This window comes from Gorilla gorilla, chromosome 4 (genome assembly GCF_029281585.2).
Source record: "Gorilla gorilla gorilla isolate KB3781 chromosome 4, NHGRI_mGorGor1-v2.1_pri, whole genome shotgun sequence".
Classification (NCBI taxonomy): Eukaryota; Metazoa; Chordata; class Mammalia; order Primates; family Hominidae; genus Gorilla; species Gorilla gorilla.
Window position 1 is genome coordinate 146957903 of NC_073228.2, and position 24347 is coordinate 146982249.

Here is a 24347-nt window from a genome sequence, read left to right on the forward strand (position 1 = left end):
TCTTTTGATGCCTATTAATGTTTGACAAAATAAGTTATAATAATTCCTTCCCTAGTCCATCAGTTAGCTTTGGAAGAGGTGGGAGTGTTGATCATTGAGCTGTTAATTCTCAGAAATCCCCAAAGATCAGTGCCCCTTTTTAATGTGTTAACTTTTAACCTCAGATGTCAAGGAGAGGAGCTAGCAATCATGGATGACCCCCACTTAACACCTGGACTAAGCACTAAATCCTAAGCAACCTCGCATTCCCAATAAAATGCTAGTGACTTACAATGTAGTTAGCTCAATTTGAGTGGATTTGGGCCACCAATCTGCCTTGATCTGCTTTTACCAAAATATTGGTGACATTGAAATCCATTGGACTAGTTCTGGACTTTGTGCACAAAATGTACATTAGTTAATAAAATATAGTTGGTTTGGCAACTGACAGGTGTTTAGAAGTCGCATTTTATTTCTTTGATATTTCAAACAGTTGTTGATATGCAAAATTAATAAAAAGGTATGCCTGGATGCTTCACTATGTTGAGATAGTCATTGGTACTCTTGCCTGCTCAGGAAGCTAATCTTGTCCTGTGGTCACGGCTTTTGTAATTTGTTCATCAATTTTTATTTTTAAATTTTTTGTTGACTTTCCTTCCAGTGGTTCTTGCTTGTACTCTTTTTGTTCCTCTCCTTGTTAGGGTTCAGAAGCAAGCTAGATTTACTTGGGTGTTGAGCTAGAATGCTTCTGCCACAGGGCTATTTTCTTTTTTTAGTGACAAGTGCTGTGTAAGATACTCTTCATTAATGTGATAAGGTAGGTTGTGCATTTGAACACATATATTTCCCCCAATAAATCCCAGATAAACCAATAATTGTTTGAATTGTGAAGCTCCTTTAATATTACTCAAATAAAGGTGGAGATTGTTGTTGTATTTTAATCTATCCATCTTTGTCAGCAAAGAGAACAGGAAATAGAATCTTTCTGGAGATATGGAAAATCACAGCTCTCCATGGATTACCCAAGCTGTCTATATATACCCTCAGTTACTAATGTAATTGGTTCCTTTTGAGAGATTTTTAATACAACTACCCAAACTACGTTCTAAATTGTTGATCCCTCTGCCAAAATGCTGATATCAACAGGACATAGGACTTCCAACTGTCCTTAAAAAACCTCTGCAGTTACAGCCTCTGAATTTGGCTTCTTAACAGTTACAATACATAAGCCCTGCTAAGACTTGCCTGGCTTCCACTGTGAAGGTGCTGGGTTTATGGCTTCTCTGAGAGCACCACGCAGTCCTCGGTCCCATTGTCTGTCATGAGAAGGAGTGAGCTGTGCTCAACTGTTGTAGGTCTACTTTCCTAATGCGTCAAACAAACCAATCCCACATTACTAGGGACCCTGGTACATTTGTGTCTCGAGAAAATGCTCAGTCTCATTTCTCGTATAAACCTTTCTGTTTTGCTTTGTAATCCCAAGGCCTCTGCTGTTGATTTATTGTCTCAGAGCTACTTTGCAGTTATAGACTAGGAGCTCTTCATCATGACCTAATTTCCCTCCCATAAAAATCACAGCACATAATAAAGAGTACACCACACACATTACAGGGAGACTCCTAATCCTTTTAAATTGCAGGCGCATGTGACAGATGGGATTGAAGAAGGTCTAAAAATGTGTATGTGACATGGATAAGAACAAATTCCACAAGTGTCAATGCTCTGCAATGTCAAGATGGGCCAGAGGGGGAATCAGTGAAATTTAAATTTTGTAGACAGTGCAAGGGAATAAGAACAGGAAATTCTGTCATTGCTGTAAGCAGTTAAGATCAATGTTTTGCAAAGAACAGTAATTATATTTACACTTATAAATTAAATCCTCATGTCCTGACTGCAAATAATCCATTGTTGAATCTCCAGTTATTTCCCTTCTTGTATGTCTCCTTTTTTATTGACTACAGTAATATCTTTTGAACACTGAATGTCAAACTGTATTAGGCGCGTCAGTCTTCACCACAGTCCTGGGACTTTTTACAGATAAGGTCTCTGAAGGTCAGAGAGTTATATAATTTGCCCAAGGTCACAGAGCTAGTAAGTAACTAAAATCAGATCTGCCAGACTCCAAAACTTATGTCTTCCCATTTTGTCCTCTGTCTCTCAAATTAATAGTAGCTATAAAGACCACAAGTGCTTAAGACCCAGACAGTCAAGCCATCTAGGTCCCAGTCCAGCTGCACTCCTTATCTATGTGACCTTGGACAAACCAGTGAATCTCAAGGAGTCTCAGTTTTCTCATCTCAAGAGGGCAAGAATAATAGTACCTCCCTTACATGGTTATTGTGAGTAAAATAATCCATGTAGATAATCCGTGTAAATAACTTAGCATGATAAGTGCTCAAATTCTGTTTTTATTGTCATTTATACCACCACCATCTCATGCCTACTCTTTGCCACATACTGCACTGAGCATTTTATGTGCATTGTCTTTTCAGTAGCTTTGCAAGGCAGGTATTAGATCCTTGCTTGCACAGGGAAACAGACTCAGAAGGGTTAATTATCTTGACTGAGATTACATAGCTAGCAGGTAGCAAAGTCAGGATTTGAACGCTACTCTGTCTAGCTCCAAAGCCTGTTTGATTTGTACCCGTATGATGATCTTAAGTTCCTTTCCTGTATTTGATGTGATGATATGGCAGTGATGTCAGCGTCAGTGTTGGTGAGGTCCATGTAGCTGTAGGTGTTGTTGCCCACTGAATGAGAAGCAGAACCAGGATCAGCCCAGGTTTGTCTGACTGCAGAGGCCAAACCACCCCTGACCACTGTGACTCGCAGCTTAAGGCGAAACAGTAGCTTGGTATTTATGGATCTGCTAATTCCACTTACAGGAAGCTTGAAATTGGGGATACTTAGAAGAGTTACCCAGAGTTATATTTTTGTTTTACAATTTTATTCCCCAATAGCTTCCAGAAGGCTTACAGTCTTCCTTACTTTTATCTCTAAGACATTCCTGACTAAGTCGGAATTACTTTGTGAGTTTGGACAGTATTAACAGGGCACTTGGGGCAGAAAATAAATCTCCCCCTTTTGTGTTAATTTGGAAAGTCTCTGTGAAATGAGTAGATTGTTCCAGCCACATGGTAGAGCTCCATAAATCCATGGCTCATAGGTTATATGAGCTCCTGCTTCCGTCATTCAGCAGGGTTGTTTGCACAGTGATTCTTCTCTACAGACTGAAGAAAACTTCATTTGATTCTCTTGAAATCATCCCTTCCAAAATGAAATAGGATTGGAATAACCAACAAAGTTGTGAATAATTCAGATTCTCATTAGAATCCCAACTCGAGCCTTTAGCATAGAGGCAAACCCGTGGCCAGACAGTCAGCAGGCTTTAAACAATTTGCATGTGTTCAAGTGTCAGAGTTAAATAAACAACAGTCACTTGGGGAATGATTTTCCAGAGTCATTAATGAAAGTTTGTGTCGTCTGCTCTGACTTGATCTAATTTGCAAAAGCACCCTGTACCTTGGAAGAATGTGTAATAGTAATTATGATAATCACATGTCTGGCACTGGACATTTTGCAGTGTGCTTCCTTGCACATTATCTCATTTGATCCTGAGAATAGCCCTATCAGCGGTCTTCAGGAGCCTGGGCCTGGCTCACAATGAGACCCAGGGAACTGACCCTTGGGACTATGGCTCTTGCCCATGGCAAAAATCTCCTTGTAGAGCTGATTCTCTTATGCTTGAATAACTTAATTATTTTAGAGGAAACAGCTGATGAGCAGAGTGAACTTCTCCCTTGTTTGTTACCATGTCTCTTCCTCCTCTGCTGTATATAAATATTGTCTTGGAAGCAATTTTTCACGCATCTGTCTAAAGCCATGGTCCTTCCTCACCAGTTACTCTTTTTTGTTTCTCCAGCATTTACTACAGTTCTCAGGAAATAGTAAAAGCTCACATTTTTGTTGACAGTTGAAATTGAAGTCCATGTTATTTTTGCTCCCATTGTAATTGGGTAAGGATCTCATTTTCAGTAACTCATTAGAAAAAAAAGAGACAAAATTTGGAGGCCAGAGGCAAAGCAGGATGAGAGGGAAAATAATGAGAACCAGGCCTATCGCTAACTCTGAATTCATTTTCAAATGCTCTTAGCTAGGGATTGCTGAAGGTGCTGTAACTGAGGCCAGAGGCAGAAAGGTACTAGAAGACACTGTTAGGTTGAAACACATCCTTGTATGTTTGGGACACCAGCTTTTGTAGTGAAGATTGCCTGGCGATTAGCCGAATGAATGGCTGCTGCAGCCCTGGGACTTCACTCCTGGTCACTCTCCTGCTTAGCTGTGTGGCATTGTAAGATAGTCCTCCAACTTGCTATGCTGTTGGCCTCCAGCTTAGAGATGCATCATGGGATGCATCTGCCTAGCATAGTGCCTGGTAGGTGCAAAACTCATACATAGTAGCCATTTTTAAATGTCAATGATAATGGTACACAGTGAGGTTGTCACCAGGGGATGGCCAAACAAACAGTAGGGAGAAAGCTTCTTAGAGGTTGCAGTCCTTGAGCTTTTCTTTCTATTATAGAGACTCAGTAAGAGACTAGAGATGTTTATAGCACTGGTAAACTTGTTTTTTGGGGTTCCAGCTGCTCGGGAAGTTAGGAGTTTTTTCTTGCTTTTACTTGGTTTCCTTCTCTTCTTATTCCCTTGCCCCAGTTGAACTCAGCTACGTGTAGTGATTCAGTTTATTTTGTTGAAAATTTTCAGTCCTCTAGGGAAGATATGATACTGCTGTTTTCAGACAGCTGTGTTTCGGAGTGAGACTGACTTAACCAGCTGGCTGGCATCATTGGAGCCCGAGGACCCACCAACCCATGGAGAGCAGCTGTTTGGGCTGAAATTCTCGTAATTCTTATGATTTTGTTCCCTACACATCGGCTTTTGAGTTCTGTTTTTAAATGCACACAGAAAAGGAGACAGGACCATGAGAAAGACTGATGTGTCTAGGGCCACTCATGGGTGAAAGGTGGCCCCAGACACATCAGAGACTGTTAGGAAGGAGAAAACTCAGGAGGGAGGAGACCAACTTCAAAGAATAAGAGATGGTAATGAGTGGATCCATAAATTTTGATTTTTCAATATATAGTGGGGGTGTTATGCAGCCATTAAGAATCATGTCTGAAGATTTTTTTAATGAATGAGGAAATACTGTATAATGTTAGATGAAATGTATATGATACAAACAGAATAAAGAATATAATTTCAATGATGAAAAGTGTGTGTTAACATTAACTGGAATAATTCATACAAAGCATTTAACTTAGTGCCTGGTGTGGCAAGGACTCAGTAAACCATAGCTACAGGAGGGCAGACTCTAACCACAGAACGTGTTTGCCTCCTTCACTGTTATACCCGTAGTGCCTACTATAAAAGAGATGCTTAAAAGGTGTGTGTTGATTGAGTGAATGAGCATCAGTATTATTGTATCCATTTAAAAAGGAATCTGAGGTAAAAAAAAAACTGTTATCTTCTGAAATTGTATCTACAATTGTGGCTACTGAACCTCCCTGAGCCTTAGTTCTTCATTATAAAATGCTGAGGACATTACCTGTTGCTCAGGATTGCTGAGAACTGAGTGAGCTACATGAAAAGTACACAGTGTGATGACTGGTACCTAAGGGAGTCTGCAATAAGTGGCGGCTACTATAATCATGGTAAGCACCATATAAGGATTAGCTATTATAATTATTAAAGTCTGCCATACTTTTATCTGCAGAAAGATGAGAGTTGTCATGATTTCTGTCTATCATTTTCTTCTCATTTTTTAGCATGAACTTTTAGAAGAATAAAAGCCCCTCCTCCAAAAAAAAAAAGCTTATAAATAAGTAAAACCTAAATGCTAACAGTGGTTATCTCTAGGTGGTAAAATCGGGATAATTTTTTGTTTTCTTCTTGAGACTTTTCTGCATTTTTTAAATTGTCCATAGTATGTGTGTGGGTGTGTGTGTGTTACTTTTATCAAGATAAACGAGGAAAAGCTGAGCATCACAGATAACACGGAGCTGCTGAACTAGAAAAAGATGCTGCAGCTGAGGACAATTGATGAGGATTGGGAAATGGTGCCCTGCCCTGGGACCCTTTGTGAAATGTTATTTAAATACATGTTTCACAGTTTAAGAAAGTTGTGAAGTAATTGTTAAGAACTTAGAACCAATGGAGAAAAATAAAGGAATTTTTGATTCATTGGTTCTGGACAAAGGTAGTCAAAAAACTTCAAGTGCTGTTAACAGACAGTGGCTTCTATTGAGCACAGCTGCTTTCTTTTTCCCTGGAGAGAGCAATAAAAAGACGCTTAGTGGAAATTGTGGCAGAAGAGGTTAGAAATGGAAGTAGGTGGCTATCAAACTCTGGGATAAGCTTCCAAACAAGAATGTTTAATGCCATTTCCTAGAAAAGTTTAAAATGAAGTCTTGAACAACTGCCAGTGGTCTTCTCGGATCTTTTCTTGCTAATTCCAAGACACTGCCAAGCTTTCCGTTGTACTGCTTCAGGCCTGTTTTCTTCCCAGTTCACAGATGTGAGTAACCTTGTTGTGAAACTTTGTTTGCAGATATTTAACACCGTGCCCGATATGCCTCTCACCAATGCCCAGCTGCACCTGTCTCGGAAGAAGAGCAGTGACTCCAAGCCCCCGTCCTGCAGCGAGAGGCCCCTGACGCTCTTCCACACCGTTCAGTCAACAGAGAAACGTGAGTCTTTGCTGCATAGGGCCAGCGTGGCATTCAGGGACATCCCATGCTACCTGCACGGCTCAGGGTGGACACTTCCAGCTTTTCTCTGTGTGCTACTGGCTTTTTGTGTCCTTGAAGACTGTATCATTGTGCCCTCCCAAGTGCCTTTGCTGAGTAACCCTGATAGGACAGGAAGCAATATTATTGAGAATGAAAGAGAAGGCCTGCCATTGAGGATTCTCTTTCCAGATCGCCTGTGGACAAACAGCTGAGTCTCTTTTCCTCCTGCTCCTACACAATAAGAGCTGAGCTCAGGCACTGCTTCTTAAGCTCCCCTTTTGTTAGCAATTCCCATAGATCCAGTGTCCTTTCCTTTTCTCAGTTGTAATGAAATACCCATTAGTATGAGTCACATGCCCTACTAGAATGTGACTCTGTGAGGGTGGGACCTTGTACGGCTTGATGTTTTACTCCACCTCTCGTGGTGCGTGGCATGGAGTCGACACCTAAAAATATTTGAAATTCATTAGTGAATTAATTAGGGAACAATACCTTACTTGTTCCAAATACCAGCGTGTTATCACCACAATTATATCACATCTGTTTTTCATCTCGGGATTTCTGAGTTCTTTGCAATGATCAGGTACCGACCCCTAAAATATACAGTATTGTTTCAGCCTTTGCTCTAAGAGAGCCTCCATTTGCTCATCTGTAAAATAGGGATAATAGGACCCACTCATAGAAAGTTATGCCAATTAAACGAAATTATGCATTTCAGCATCTGGCATAAGGCCTGGGACATGGCAAGGGCCAATTACTGAGGGCAGCTACTATCATTATTGGTTACCGTTTAATCACACACAGATAACCAAGGATGGTTCATTCATGCAGCTGACGTTTACACGACACCTACCAGGGACTGGGAATATAAACATGGGACCTTGGCTTTAAGGAGTTCAAAACTGAGTAAGGAAAGTAGACAAGTGACTACAAATGTGAGTCAGCATCACAGCTGCTTCATTAGAGATATATACATTGAGAGAGGTAGCAGAACACAGTGGTTAAACACACTCTGGCCCCAGATCGTCTGGGTGTGATTCTGCCTCTGCTGCTCATCAGCGATGAGTGGCTTGGGAAGTTACCTAATATCTCAGGGCCCCATTCTCCTTTTCTGCAAAATAGGGTTGATGCTTTCTATTTCATGGGGTCGTTCTGAGGATTAAGGCCCTTCAAATGTTGCCAGGAGCAGAGTCAGTGCTCAGTAAATGCTGGGTGGTAATGGCGCAGGTATTGCCATCATCATCATTATTATAACTCGTTTCTGTGAGGTACAGTAAAGGGACAGAGGCAGGACAGTGAGCTACTTTGCCTTGAAGAGGAGAGGCTTCATATCTGGATTGGTATCTTTCTTTCTGTCACCAAAAAGGTGCTTATTTAATCCCCTTGTATTTCTAAAGTAATGGCCTTCCTTACCATAACTTCTAAAAGCAAGCCATCCCCATCCCAAAACCCTTACTGCACTTAAAGATGTCATTGAATCTCATCATGTGGCTGTACCTTGGTATATTTAGCATCATTCGGGTTGTTTCAAATATTTTGCTTTTATAAGTAAAGCTACTATTAACATCCTTGTAACTAAATCTGCTCTTTTTTCATGAACGTTTCTTTAGATAAATTCTTAGAATAATTTCTAGGTCAACAGATATACAAGGTTTCAGGACTTTGACCCTGTCCTGGGATTGGCTTTCCTTCTAACAGTAGCCTGTGTTCCTTTTAAATATCTGGCTGGGGTCATTCTCACTGTGGTCTGCACGTGGCCTGGGCCCCTGCGAGTGTACCAGGGAACACTTGGAACAGAACTGGCCTCACTCACACCTGCTGAATGAATGAGGCATCAGGCTATGGGGTAATGTGCTTCTCAGGTTTCCAGGACAGCCACGGTCACCTAATGTTTTGTACTTATCAGTGTACAGTGTAGATTAGGAGAGGCTAGACAGTATTGGTAAATTCCCTAAGCTTAAAATAGTGCTGGGTATGTGGTTAGAATGAAGCAGAAGCAGCTTTGGAATAGGCTTTAAAGCATTCTCTGGGAGCTCATAAGAATGAAGATGGAGATCAGGAGAAAATCAGCTAGATCTTTGTCCAAGATTAATTTTATCACACAAGGCAGAGGATGAAAGTTAAGGATGTGTGAAAGCAGGTCTGTCTCAGCTGCAGAGCAAGCTGCTCTGTCCATGTCTGCAGATGGTAGACAGGGGATGCAAAAGGGGAAGACAGTGAACAATAGGGCCTTTCTCTTAATGTTAGGAAATGCTCCCTGGAAACGTGACCGGAGCATACAGATACGCTCAGATATTTGTAGGGAGCCTAACTTTCCCTCCTTTCTCAGAGAATAAACATTTTAACTGCAAGTCTGTGTGTTCTTTAATTGCAATTTATATGTGTGTCTGTGTGTATATATTGGTTTGTTTTAGAGACCGCTTTTTTTCTGCGAAGCTAGCATACTATCCAAACCGGCATGGAAGGCACCCTGTGGGGGGGCGGTGGGAGAGTTGACTGGGGAAGACTGGGCTAGGAGCTGGAAGGTTCTGCTGGGACCTGCTCCCTCCCAGGTTGTAATCCAGCCACCCGTCACTGTCGGGTGAGCAGATGATAATGCACTGTGAAGTTTTCACACACTTCACCTTTCTCTTTGTCTGGTCTATGGACAAAGACAGAAAACTTTATCCTAGCACTTTGCTGAATTTACTGTTTGGCATTAAAGTACGGGTAACGATTATGCAAATATAATAATTTGTGAAAAAAAGTGTGTATTTCCATATAACAGTGATTTCAGTTTGAGGCCTCCTGACACACCTAACTCAGTGCTTCCCAAATGCCAGTCATGTACATAACCCCTCATTCACCATTTGTGCCACAGCCACATAGCTCATGCACTGTGACTTATTTAATATACTTCTTTAAGTTAACCTTAAAGCAACTCACTTCTTTCCCTGGCTTCATCCTGATACATAAGATCTCTAAGAACATGACTTCAATGGTCTCACTGTATTATTCTCTAATATATGTTAAAATAAACATGTAACCATTAAGATGGAAAGTGGTCATCCATATCCCACCTTAGAATTATTTTGTGTCCCACTTGTGGAATGCATACCACTGTTTGGAATCCACAAACTGGCTTTTAATTTTGACTGATTTCCATCCTTCCTCTTAATTTAAGTATAGAAACTCAAGTTCCTTTTCTCCACTCAACTAGAATTGGGTTCAGATATTGTCAGTGGGCTGTGGACACTTGCCGTTCATGTCAGTTTCCTGCTGTGCCCTTTCAGTTCATAGTGACACCTGTCCTGGTTTGATGCGAACTTACCTTCAGGTTCTTGCCACAGAGCAGATGCCTGGTTGGAGGGATGTGCTGTGAGGGCACACGTGCACCCATAGGCACGTGCACATGCGCACTCCCGCATACCTCTCCTCTACCTTCACGCTTGCCCTGCGATCATTTTCAGAACCTCATTTCTTTTGATAAGTCTGTCCATCTGATCCCTTTTGAGTCCAGTCATTCTCCTTTTTCTCTTCATTGATGCACTTGCAAGTTAATGTTTATTTGGCATTCCATTTGTCAGTCCTCTCTCCAGTCCCCAGTTGAAATGCTTAATGGGGCTGAGGCTTCCAGAGTAGCTCACTTAGGTATTTCCCTCCAAGAGACTCCAGGTGTTGTTGGCAGCATACATTTTCCTCCCAGCCTCTCTGCGGTGTCCTTACTCTGTGCAAAAGTTGGAGCCCACTGTTTGCTCTTAGAGGTGAATCTTGGCCTTGGATTGTCATTTGCCTCTTCCTTCCCAGAGAAGAAGTTCTTCAGGCTCAGGCGTCTGCCTTTGCACCTGCACTTCAGGCTCATGGTCTGGGATATTAGAATATGCTCATAGATGTGTGTCTTATTTTCCAGAAGGGTTTTTTCCTTCAGTGTGAGTAGACCAGTTGTGTGCCCAGGTCCCTGCCTGCGACTCTCTCTCTTTAATCTATGGGTATTAGTATAGTCTTCTCTAGGTGGTTTTGTGTTTTGTTTTGTTTTGTTTTGTTTTGTTTTCCTTTTCCTAAACGTAAAGCTGTGGTCTGTTCTCAGAATGAGGAGCTTGATGGTTTCTCATGCTCTGTGCTGGGCAGGGACTTAGGTCAGTTATAAGACAGCAAGTGGCTCCTTATATCATAGGCAATGTGTGATGGAAGTGGGGCTAGGAGTGAAATGGGAGCAGCCTCTGAGATGAAAACTTTGTGGACAAGAGGAAAGGGAATGATGGGGAAATGTAGGATTTAGAAAGCATCGTAGCAACAAATACAAACCATCAGGAAACCACTGAATATTTTCGTGAGGAAGGAGCTAGATATCAAAGTTATCTGTAGACAGTCAAGGAAGGTTTTCTGAAAGGAAGAGTTTTGAGAAAGATACAAAGTGATATGAAGGGTCCCATTCTGGCCCAATAGATAGGAACGGTGGTCTGTGATGGGAGAGTCTCTCTCTGTGAGTAGCAGTGGGCAGCTCTTGTCTGTAGAACTGCAGAGAGAACTGTAGAAAGGTGATTTAGCCAAACTGAACCTGGAAGACGTTTTCCCTAGAAATTGATTTTTTGCTTGTCTGTGTTTGATATCTATGACTATATAACTTACCAGGTGGTTTCTTGTGTTGGACATTGTGCACCACAACAGCCCAACTAATCTTTAAAATTATATGACACAGGTACTGTCCCTGTTTTACAGTCGAAAGGAAATAAAATTTACATTAAATAGTCTACGCTCAGGGTTACACGGCAACAACGTAGATTTGAACCCTGTCATTCTACCTCAAAGTGACACTGTTAACCAGTCGTTATTTTGCTTTCAAATTGTGGGATGGTTCCCCAGGAGATGCATTCTTTTAGGGTTAGCTGTTGTGACCTAGTCTGCGAACTCATCCTTATCTCCAAGGGAAAATGTTTCCAGTTCCACTTAAGAACCTGGAGTTCAAAGTTTCATTAAGCTGGGCATCTGCCGGTAAAATGCTGAGGGGCTGGGGTGGAAGTACAAATGGATACATTTGGTAAAGAACTTTCAGGCCAAACTACATTTGAACCTCATCTAATAATAACAATAAAAATAAAAATAATTATAGCTCAACTTATGTGCCTACTAACCTCATTATCTCGTGTCATCCCCACAATTGATGATAATCCTGTGAGGTAGGTTCTTATATCCACATTTTACAGACAAGTAAACTGAGGTCAAGAGGTTAAGCAGTTACACTGTCAGCAAATGGCAGAGAAGGGATTTGTACCCAGGTAGTCTTCTAGTCTTCCTTCCCTATACTTTGTTATCTCCAAAAGGGTGCCTTTGTCAGTTCTTGAGCTACAGAAGTGAAAACCTTGCTAGCCTGAGTTACAGAAGCAATGAAAACCATCTGTTCCAGCTTCCAGGGCTACATGGGGGCAGCTGAACCATATTGAATGGGTACCTCAATGTGCGTCCTGGCAGGCTGCAGCCACGTGACAGTCTCCCCTCTAAATCTAGCACCAGCTACACAGAGAGTGATACGTGTTGAATGGTAGCTTTAATATGCTCGGCCAAGCCACTCGCGCTCATTTGCGATCACCTTTGAACAGATGGAACGAGGTTTTTCAACTGTGCTGCCAGATGAATGGCAGCAAAGGAGATTACTCTTTAATCTCCAAGTCTCCACACAGATACACCATCCAGCAGAGACTGTACTGGTACATCTAGGTGAAAGGTACTGACACACACGCTGTGCTTTTTCTGGACGACTGTAAAAGGGGGAGCCAGAAGGATTGAAGGGAGCCAGCAACAAGGTCTTCTACCTTATAGATTTCTTCCAAGGGTTTGCAAAGTGACACTTAGGATTTATTCTGCCCCCAATTTTTAGCATTTATACCAAGATGTTGAAATGCGTTTCTTGAAACAGTGGTTCATAGACTTGAGTGTGCATTTGAATCTTGTAGGGAGCTTGTTAAAAATACAGATGCTTGGTCCCCTACCCAGGATATTCTGAGTCAGGAGGTCTTGGCTGGGGCTGAAGCATCTATATTTTTAAAGCACCCTAGTGATGCTGATGCTAACTCAATTTACAGAAGTACTGGCTTGGGAAGGTGGGGACGGTCAGGGTGGCTTGTCTTCTGTCATTAGCAGAACATCTCTTTGAATCACTGTTGGAGTTTGGAGCACCCTGGCATGGTGGTTGAAAGTGGAGGCTCTGCAGTCAGACTGAGATGTTTTAATGTCATCTGTATCACCTACCACTCTGAGACCTGGAGTACGTTACTTTCCTTTTCTGAGCCTCCATTTTCTCATCTGTAAAATCTATCACTAATAATAGCTTCCTTGGAGGGTAATTGCCATGATTAAGTGAGCCAGTATATATAAAGTACTTGACACTGGGCCTAGACCATAGTAAGCACCTAATAAATGTTAGCTACAATTATGATGATTATCATCACGCTGTAGTTGTATCTAACAACTGACTAAGGAAGTATCCTTCCCTTTGGAGCCTGCAGATTCCAAAAGAGAGGCCCATATGTGAGGGAAATGCAGAGTCCCCCCGGCCCCTGAGACAGCCTGTCTGATGCTTGAGTGCAAAAACATCAGCAGCCTAGGACACATTGTACAGTGTCGGTGGGGGTGGGGGTGGGGGCAGGAGTGGATTCTTGGGCCTTGTTCTACATAGATCATGTTAACTAGCTGCTGAGATTATAGCTCTGAATAATTTTTTTAGTTCCGTTAATTCATCTAGACCCTCTCCCAGACAGGCCCAGTGAGAGGTTGAGAATTCAGCTTATATATTTCTCATGTGTGTCTTCCTTGTTGAAAAATGACTGGGAATTCATACTATTCAAAGGCTTACGTAATGCCTTTCTCTGAGCAGTCAAAGCTGTAGCATGTGCCCTTTCTCAGGTTGCCTTTGCAGATCCCGGGTGCCCTGGGCACACCTGTTTGCTTTGGCAGATGACATGTTTATTCACATGGATTCCTGTTGTCACACGGGCTGCAGAAGGTGTGTAATGTGTTTCTTGGGTTAATTATGTGTAATTACTACACGTGACTGAAAACCACATTGATAATGTGGCTATTAAAAAATGATGCTGTGGAAAGCTGGTGGCAGGAAAAAAGTTCCAGCTAGACCCATTAAATGAAAACAAGCCATTCTAGGCGCATACTTTTGGCACTATCACCAAGTGAACAAAGCAGATACTATTAAGTATGATGTGAGTCTGCTTCGTTAAAAAAGTACATGTCTGTGTGTGTGTATATGTATATATTCCTCTGTGTAGCAGATCGATCGGACATTTACACACCAAAATGAATACAACTGGAGGGTGGCCCATACGGGATATTTGTGTGCAGATGCAAATGCTTTTCTAGACTTTCTAAATTGGAGAGAAATGCATATTTCTTATATATTCACTTGGTTTTAAGTTATTAAAAACAAAACTCACTAATTGTACCTTTCATGTACTATCTCAAACCCATTTTGCTGTGAGTCATGGTATAAAAGTAAGTGTGTAGTTTCCTTCTAAAGAGCAAGAATATAAGCCGTCTGTACGTGGACTCCCTCAGATCCCAGTCAACTGTAAGTTAATGGGAAACCAACTTTTCCTAAAAGCAAGTTCTCACATAGAAAAGAGGGCTGTCTTGTGAGTAATAGAGTGTCCATTTAACTCTGATCATTCAACCCCCTAGTCAACATTCATCAGAGGCCCATTCCTCCTTTGCGGTTTCTGAAATGGTGTTCTAGGGCCAGTCTTCCTCATTGTGCCTCCACGTCTCTTTCCTGTGGATCAGTGCAATCCCAGGCCACCCACAGTGACTTCCCCATTCTCTCATGAAATTCAGTTTTATTGGCATTTTTTCCCTTTGCAAAGAAAAGGGTTATTACAGGTGCTGTAGGGAGTCATTCTGTCCACACAGAACCAAAATCAGAAGTCGTTTTGCTGAAGATAATCTGTCAAAGGTTTTAATATCATCTTTCATGTACTATGATCAAAACAACAGATTGACTCTACTTTTCACTTTTTTTTTTTTTTTTTTTTTTGAGACAGAGTCTTGCTCTGTCGCCTAGGCTGTGGAGTGCAGTGGCACGATCTTGGCTCACTGCAACCTTCGCCTCCCGGGTTCAAGTGATTCTCCTGCCTCAGCCTCCTGAGTAGCTGGGACTGCAGGCGCCCGCCACCACGCTCAGCTAAATTTTGTACTTTTAGTAGAGATGGGGTTTCACCATACTGGCCAGGCTGGTCTCGAACTCCTGACCTTGTGATCCACCTGCCTCGGCCTCCCAAAGTGCTGGGATTACAAGCATGAGCCACTGCGCCCGGCCTACTTTTCAACTCAATGTATAGAGTCTGTCATCACCCAAACTCCTTTTTAAGATTTTTTTTAAAAAAAACATTGCCCAAACTGTTTTTATATACCCAAACATATTACGCAGGCTGCTTTTTAAGTTTGTTTTTATCATAGGGACTGAGGCTGCTGGGTCAGCCTGAACTGAGACCACCTCAGATTTTAGTGTGGCTTGGCATGTCACTATTATCAGGAACAAGAGCTACAGGGGGTAAAAATTGCTTCAGAAAGTCTGATTCCAAGCTTCCCATGTACTTGGGTATTTCCCAGAGATGGTAAACTCAGAAATTGCTGTGCACTCATCACTTTTTATTGCAAAATTCATTAAGCTGCCGTGCTATTATCATCCCATCTTGTCAAGATGATACATTACAGACTTCATTGCAAAACTTTAACAAGTAGGAAAAAGTACACCTCTCTCCTGACCACAGCACAGGAAAGCCTCTGGGTATTTTGTGTTTGCCTTCCTATTTTTTTTTATGTAAATCTCCTTGTCTTTGTAAAACTTCGCTCTGTCTGGTAACTCCCTTTGCTCCTTGTTTGATCATGTGGAGAGTCTTTTCCCTCCTTTTGGCTCTATGAGGCATCCTGAGATGCTGTTAAAGAACAGTCCTCTTGCCTCTTCTTTTTGCCCTCTACTCTTAGGCACCATGGAAAGTTGGGATATTAGCCTGTATTCTGACAGAGTCCCATGCATGGGGGGAAACCTCCCGCAAATGTTTCGTATTTACCCTCCAGCTCTGTGTATTCAGTGAGCCAGACCTGTTCGGGCCTGCCAAGACGTGTGAATTTGGCTTGGCTCTGTGAGTGCTTTCCTGGCCTCGCCTCTGGGTTCTGTGATAAACAGAGCTCCTGCCTCCCCTGTGTGATGGGGTTGCCATTAGAGTGGGTCGGAGTCACTTGGTAAATATGGAAAGTGAAGTCGCTTAGCTCCCAGATTTCCATGGCAACCCCCAGAACAAGTACAATATCACCAAAATTATTCTGCGGCTTTCCTTTTTTAGTTGCAGTGATTTGGTTGCATACTCATGTTTTTCCGTTCCTGATTTGTACAAAAAACAAAAACTCTGCCCACTGTCATCAGTACTTTGGTTTCAAGGACATTTATGGTCCCTGTCTAAAGCACCTGAAAAATTCAGTCACGCAAAACTACCCCTTTCTGTTCCAGCAGCATAAATTTTTGACTGTGTATTATTCCCTTATATTTAATATTTATCTTATAACCATTCACGGAGCCTTAGTTTCAGTGACCCATGGGCTAGGCACCAGGAATGGATGGCTAATAGTGACCTCACCTGCCACGTTAATGGATGCTGTATGGCCAGACAGCATGTCCCTGCCCTCGGGTAGTTTGCATCCTTAAGGACCAAGTTCACATGCAGTTTGTCACTCCTTATAGAACATATGTTTGTGAAAGCACTGCCAATGCATGCTTACCATTATTTGGGGATTTATTTTATCATGTTCTTGTTGCTGAGGTCTTGTTTTCTGTGATTGATACAAAGACAGATTCTTGTTGACAAACATGTTTGAGGCGGGCAAGCATTCTCACTGACTTCAACCAGTTTAAGCATACTCCTGAGTTGTGGGCATTCTTTCCTTTTTGACATGGTCCTCTGTGATCTTGTTGACTTGACTCATAACTAGCTGTTTTTCTTTTGAAGCCCACTAGCCTATAATTTTTTTCCTTCAGCAACATAATTGCCATCAGTCCTTCTTATACCTTCTATGAGGATACCAGAGCTGGATTGAATCATCAGTGACTCAGGGAAGTCTAGCTATGTTATTTGAAGGATTTGCTTAATTTTAATTTTTATTTTTTAAAGTGTCTTCTAGGCTGCCTGTTCTTGGGCGCTTCTGTCAGGAGCAGTACTCATTTGCCTAGCTGATGAAAATCTTTCCTGTTTTGAGTGACATTACGGGATCATTTTTTCTTTATTATTATTATTATTTTTTTAAGGAGGCAGAGTCTTGCTCTGTCACCTAGGCTGGAGTGCTTTGGCACCATCATACCTCACCACAGCCTTGAACTCCCAGGCTGAAGCAGTTCTCCTGCCTCAGCCTCCCAAGTACACGGGACCACAGGTGTGTACCACCAGGCCTGGCTAATTTTTAACTTTTTTTGTAGAGATGGGGGTCTCACTGTGTTTACCAGGTTGATCTCAAACTCTTGGCCTCAAGTGATCCTCCCACCTTGGCCTCTGAAGGCGATGGGATTACAGGCATGAACCACTATGCTTGGCTCATTTTCTCCTTATTTCCTAATTGACTCCAAATGCTTTAAAATTTGTCTTGGTATAGTTTGCTATAACCACTAAAACATTTGATTGGCTGTTGGTCTTATTCTCTACCCTTTCCCTGGAATAATCCTCACCTGCCTACTCACCCTCAGTAAAGATTGTCAGCCTTTTGGCTTCGATCTTCTACCTAGATGTTCTCAGTCTCATTATGTATTGTCTACAGATGATGAGACCTTTCTTCTACAAAACTGTAGTCGTTTTATAGTCAGGGAATGCCAGGTTTCTGGGTTTTCTTGTCATATGGCCCAGCAAGGGATACCAATAAAGAGTCAGCCTCTCAAGATGCATATTTGGCCCTCTTGGCTGTAAAACCATGAAGCCTTATGATACATTTTTATACCCTCCTTTACTAATGGATAGTAAGGGAGAAAAATAATCTCCTGGTAACATTTTAGAAAGACGAATATACTTTTAGCAAGATATTGTTTTTAGTTTGTAGAATGATAATCCTCTCCTGGAAAAGTAAATATAATCACAGGAGAAATGTGAGCGATAGTTATGCTCTTCTGTTCCCTAAGAATTCTGAGAATTATGTCATGCAAACTTAGCCCTTTAAGCTTCTCAAACTAAAGTTAATAAAACTGTTTTTCTTCCTGTCCTGTGAAGCAGTACATGTCTCCAGTTGAAGCCCAGGGAACCGTCCTCACTCTCTCTCTTTATATGGTAGCCTCCAGTTCCTCATGGTCTTTCGGGCATCTTTGTATGCGTGTCTTGTGAAAAGGAAAATTTTACTGATACTGATTCATACTGATAAATGGCACATCCAATCTCTCAATGATCCCCTTATTATGTAATCTTAGCGTTGTTTTTCTTTCTGGTAGGAAGTTCCCATTTACAGGCCCTGTTAGTCCTCCTACATCTTGGCTCAGTGTAACTCTTGGTTTCTCTTTGTTGTCGTTTCTGTTCAAAAATGAAGCTCTTAAAATATGAACAGTTTTAAATCTCAGGCATCAATTCAATCTACTTTTTCCAAATCTACTTTGAGTACAGTAGTCAGGAGCTAGCCTCACAGGGTTTTTCTCTCTCCTGTGGGGCTTTATCCAGGGCATTAAGGATTCGCTAAGATATCAGGGGTATTGGGGTGAATGTGTATGTATTTAACGTGAGGCTTACTCTAGAATCACTTTGTAAGCATACTTTATTTTTACATACATGACTCGTGCAAAGGGAAAAGTATTTTTATGACACATCACCCTCTTAATTGCCTAAAGAGACCTGAGTTCAAATGTTGGCCTTTAAATTATCATACCAGTGACTCTAGACTGTCCTCTGAGGGATATATTGTAACATACCCCTGACTCGCTGCAAAAAGGTCCAGGATTAGCCTAGATATGATGTTTAAGTGAATTAATTTTCAGAAATATCAGTTGATTTTAATATGGTATATCTGTAATAAATAGGGGACAAGAATCACATTCCACATCTATAATATTTTGCTACAGTAATGGTGGATGCTGGTACCATTTAGCTAAATTATCTCCAAAAATTGTGTTTTCCATTTATGATTCCAAGTTTTTAAAGATGGAAAGAACATAAAGTTCTGTTCTTTGAGCAGTGTTCTGAAGTTTACAAGATACATTCCTGCCTATGATCCCACTTGATCCTCATGACAGTTCCACAAGCTGTGAAAGGCAGTTCTTGTTCTCCCCATTTTATAGATTGTTAACCAGGAATCCAAGATCAAGTAGAAATTGCCTGAGGCCACATAGCCAGTCAGGGCTTGAAGAGAACTCAGGTTTTCTGTCTCTTGGCTTGGCAGTATTCTCCAAGCATGAATATGACTGCTGGGACTGTGGACTCAAGTGTTTTGTTGTTGTTTATAGGCAAACCATTCTGCAGCCCATTACAGAGCGATTTATCAAAGAATTCACTTGAAGTTAAACACCAAGTACATGGAGCTAGAGGCAGCACAGAAAGATGTGTCTGAGAAAGGGTCAGGAATTTAGACTGGTGGAGTCGTAAGGACATTGGTGGCTAAATAGTAGATCTTCTCTGGTGAGGCTCTATGGAATTGGAGGTGGGACATGGCCTGATCAATTAGAGCAATATTAGAGGCAGGAGTTTTAGAATAAAAGGTGAGTGTCACAGAAGCCAAGGGGATCTGGGTGAATGTGAGGGGTCTATGAAGGCTTTTCTCTACTCTGGCAATCTGCCAGTCAAAAGAAGATGCAATTTATGGTGCCATAGTAGGGCCACTCTTAGAAAAAATCCTGGCTTATATTAAAGGGGAGATATATCCTGTTATGACGAGGAAGGGGGTTTGCTTTAAAATTTCGAGTCACCTGTTCCCCCTTGACTCTTCCTTTCCCACTTCTAATTCTTAACCTTTTCTATGTTGTTTCTTAAGCTTCCCTGGGATCAGAGATCTTGATCCAGTCTTATTCTTTATACATTTTTGTGCATGTAGCAATAGACTGTCCCTATGCAATAATATTAATATGGGACTTGTGGCTTTTTCCCCCCAGAGGAACAAAGGAACAGCATCATCAACTCCAGTTTGGAATCTGTCTCATCAAATCCAAACAGCATCCTTAATTCCAGCAGCAGCTTACAGCCCAACATGAACTCCAGTGACCCAGACCTGGCTGTGGTCAAACCCACCCGGCCCAACTCACTGTAAGTATGATGTCCAGCTGCCTACCCCACAAGGGCTTTGGTCAGCCATTCCACCTAGAATTTGCTGTCTGGCTCCATCTGACTTTGGACCATTGCCCCCTGAACATTATTTAAACCTCCTCCCTAAACTGGGAGCTCAGCTGGCTTGTTGTGGGTTTTTAAAGCATCATCATCTCAGAGGGAGTCGTTATTCTTAACATACTGCTTCTTAGCCTTGGTGATTTTTGATTTACTGTCCTGCTGAGATGGCTTTGGTGATAGCTATTGCCTGTGCTGGCTGCTGGGCATGAAAAGCAATTTCTGTAAGTTTTACAAACATCCAGGGACTATAGCAGCTCTGTGGCCGAGTTTGTTTCACTCATCTATGTTGTCTCGGTTTCCCTCCCCACTGACTATGTTGGAAATGTTCAATGCCACCTCCGTGTCCACTTCCATAAGGAAGAGCCCCCAGGAGCCCTTTGTGTCTTCACATCCTCAAACCTTAGCATGACTATGACTTCTTGACAGAGACTATGAAAGAGAAGAACCCTTTTTGCTTTATTTTTCAGCATTGAGCACCCATAGTCAGGACAATTAGTTTGGGGGCTGGTTGTCTAGCCCTCCACAGAAACTAGGTCTACTCTGCTAGGATCAGAAAGTTCTCCCTCATGGTTTCAACCCACATTGCTTCACATGCTTCCTTAGACCACCCCATAAATCTTGTCAACTAGCGCCTTTGCAGAAAGAATGTGAGGCCATGACCGGAACAGTTGGACTCTCAGTCTACAGTTATGTAAGACTCAGGAAAAACAGAGATGATTTTCCCATTCTCTAAGTGAAAATACATTGAGGTTCAGCCACAAACTGTCTTCAGGGCAGTTGTTTCACGTGGGGAGACGCTAGCAAGGCGGTGAGATGCTAGGATGTCAGTAACCTTTTCCTGCTCCTCCACATGCCATAGTTTCATGACAGCACCCTGCCATTCAATTGCTATGAGATATTTACAAATCTGCAAAATGAGTCTGATAATTTTTGCCTTAGAAGACACTAAGGGCTATTAAATGCTTGGGAGGAGAGATGACTCCAAAATGGACTTAAGAGGTACATAATAAAAATATGACTCTACTGTAGGATGAAATCTTAAACTGAGAATATAAGATCTTTTTAGTTGTTGGTAGCTTTAAATCATACTGATGTTCAGGAAGTTTAATTATTTGCCCGTTGAGTGGTAAATCACATGTTCCTTCACCAAGAAGTGGACCAGTGCCTCAGGACCTCAAAATAATTGAATTTGTTTGGCTTATGGGCAGTGAGTCTCTTCCGGTTCTCCATGGCTGGGCTTGCCTAGGGAGCCTCCCTGCCTTGAGGTTTGACCTTCTCAGGTTCTCCTATACCCGCTTTCCTAGACTTTAGGGAGATTCTATTTTCTTTACTTGTTTTTTTCTTCAGTTGGTTTAATTTTCTGTACCTAGCAGTTGCTGAAGTTATTCCTTGCTCTGTATGAGCAAGGTTGAATTTCTAGCCCAAGTTGCTTAACATCCCCTGATTTTAGCCAGCCGCTACCAACTAGTGGTCTGTAATTTTTTTTTCAGTGGCTGGTAACTGTAGGCCCCTGAGTCACTGCTGAGTACAGTGTGTACAAAGAGGTTGCTTAAGCAGCTAAGTGGAAAAGGGGAGGTGTGTCTTTTAAACAGGTCCTGAGGAGAAGGCTTGGGATTTTTTATTTTTTAGGTGTCTAGATACGATTTATTTTCATAACATCCTAGGAATCGCTCTGCCCACTTCACACCACCCAGAGGGACTGTTCCCTGCCTGGTACAGATCTGGGGGGCTTTCCTGGGGAAGGGAGGGTGATAACAGGAATGGTTCTAATTGTTTGTCTCTGGAGGAGAATTAGAAAAAGAAGTGTGGGTGTGCCTCCAACAAGACCACTGTCCTTCCAAGGTGAGTGAGTCGCTGATTGATACCTTTGAGTCTTGAGGTCAGGGAAGGTTGTTCCTGAGGTAGAAGCAGTACCAGCATCAGCCCTGATACCAGCGTCTGCCATGGCTCTGAGTGAGAGCCATGTCAAAGTCCCCCATAAGCTCTGCAGGCAGGCTCGCAGCCACTTCTCAAACCCCAGGCAGTGAGGTGATTTTCCTGGGTTCCTGTCTCCCTGATATTTTCTGCCTGGGATTTGCTGATGTGGATCATGCATGGCTGTTAGACAGTCCTAACAAATGGACCCACAGTACTTTCCCTGAGCAATTTGATTCCGAGAAATCTGTCGGCACACAGATGTGCCACGGTAACAATCACCTGAGACCACTTGGGTCTCAGCCTCAGGTGTGGACCCTTTTGTTCCCTCCATCGTTGTTGAGTTGGAAGTGTCCAGAGATCCTCCAGTGGGAACACTTAATGATGCAGATGAAAATAAAGAACAAAGGTGGGCTGGGAGGATTACCATTAACTTGACTATTAAATACGCATGAGGTAGGAGACCAGTCACCAGGAAGCTATCTGTTCTTTTTATTTCACTCCTTTATTTCACTATTTTTCATAATGACTGGGATATCATTATGACCAGAGAGAAATCAGAGTGAAAGAAACATGTTTGTTACTCATAATACAGTGGTACCTCTGATAATACATTTTGCTGTATTACTAATCTTTCCTAATTCTCCAGGGACATCAGGGCCCTCTTATTTACATGAATGTAATGCTAAATCAGCCATCAAAATTAGAGAGGCCATCATTCTACCTGTGCCAGGGCAAGGCTGCTGGGTTTAAATCTTTGGCAGGTCCTCAGCTTGACTCCTGAAGTAGCCATCTCTCCTGAAGAACAAAGGACAATTGGTAAGTCAGGACCAAAGTCCAGCTAGTCTGAAATTGTTAGCAACTGTGGCTGAACCTATTTTATGCCCAGACCCATGCATGCCAAGCTACCTGGGGTAAACCGGAATAAGAGGGTTCCTGTCTTCCCCAAGAGTTCACAGTCTAACTAAGAAAGAAAGGCAGTGGCATATGGCAGTGCTAATGGGGACTTACAAGTCATAGTGTGTTCAGAGTTCAACCACTGTCAACTGAATATGTGGTGAGTGCACACACTAGGTCGAAGTAGTGGAAAAGGTCGGGTAGATGGAGTGTGAGGTGGGCATTAGGAAAAACTTAGGTGGATGGATGAAGAGCATTCCAGGTAAGAAGGATGAAGGAGGCAGAGATTATCCAGGATGGATAAATGCATTCTGCAGACATGTGTATTAGGGGAGGAGGGAGCTGTAATTCCTCCGGTACCACTACCACCAATAAAAGACTTGAGCAAACCTTTAAAATCAGGAGTCTTCACATAAAATTCAGATTTCATGCTGGAACAACTGGACATCCATATGCACAAAAATGAATCTAGATACAGACATTATACCTTTCACAGAAATTGATTCCAAATGGACCATAGGTCTAAATGTAAAATGCAAAACTGTAAAACCTCTAGAAGATAACATAGGAGAAAACCTAGGTGGCCTTGGGTATAATTATGACTTTTTAGATACAACGTTAAAAGTATAATCTGTGAGATAAGAACTTGTTAAGTTGGACTGTGTTTAAACTAAAAACTTCTGCTCTGTGAAAGACACTCAAGAGAATGAAAAGACAAGCCACACACTAGGAGAAAATATTTGCAAAACACATATCTGATAAAAGACCAGTATCCAAAATATACAGAGAACTCTTAAAATTCAATAATAAGTAAACAAAGAACCCAATTAAAATATGAGCAAAAAATATGAACAGATACCTCATCAAAAAGGACATACAGGTGTCAAGTAAGCATATAAAAATATGATTCACATCTTATGTCTTCAGGGAAATACAAATAAAAACAACAGTGAGATACCACTACACACCTCTGAGAATGGCCAAAATTCCAGAACACTGACAACATCAAATGCTGGCTAGGATGTGGATGGAGCAGTGGGAACTCTCACTCATTGCTGGTGGGAATACAAAGTGATACAGCCATTTTTAGAAGACAGTTTGGTGGTTTTTCACAAAACCAAACATATTCTAAGCATGTAATCCAGCAATCATGTTCTTTGGTATTTACCCAAATGAGTTGAAATTTATGTCTACACAAAAACCTGCACATGGATTTTGTTAGAAGCTTTATTTATAATTGCCAAAACTTGGGAAGCAACCAAGATGTCTATCAGTATGTGAAAATGGATAAACAAACTATGGTGCACGCAGACAATGCTATATTATTCAATGATTTTAAAAAGTGAACTCTCCAGCCATGAAAAGACATGGAGGAACTTTTAATGCATATTGCTGAGTAAAAGAAGTCAGTCTGGCGGGGTGCAGTGGCTCACACCTGTAATCCCAGCAC

General features: G+C 41.8%; 1 protein-coding gene across 9 annotated transcripts in view; it reads left to right on the forward strand.

Annotated features, from left to right (window-relative positions):
- The window catches only part of ARHGAP26 (Rho GTPase activating protein 26), a 458221-nt gene that overhangs the window by 356600 nt on the left and 77274 nt on the right, over nucleotides 1-24347 (forward strand). For 8 of the 9 annotated variants that reach the window (XM_055389277.2, XM_063706842.1, XM_063706840.1 and 5 more), the window contains exons 19-20: nucleotides 6587-6725; nucleotides 19855-20005. In XM_055389277.2, coding sequence (XP_055245252.2) covers nucleotides 6587-6725; nucleotides 19855-20005 — 290 coding nt within the window. Of the gene's footprint in view, nucleotides 1-6586; nucleotides 6726-19854; nucleotides 20006-21881; nucleotides 21929-24347 lie in introns of all 9 variants that reach the window. The other variant, XM_063706839.1, reaches the window with a different exon arrangement.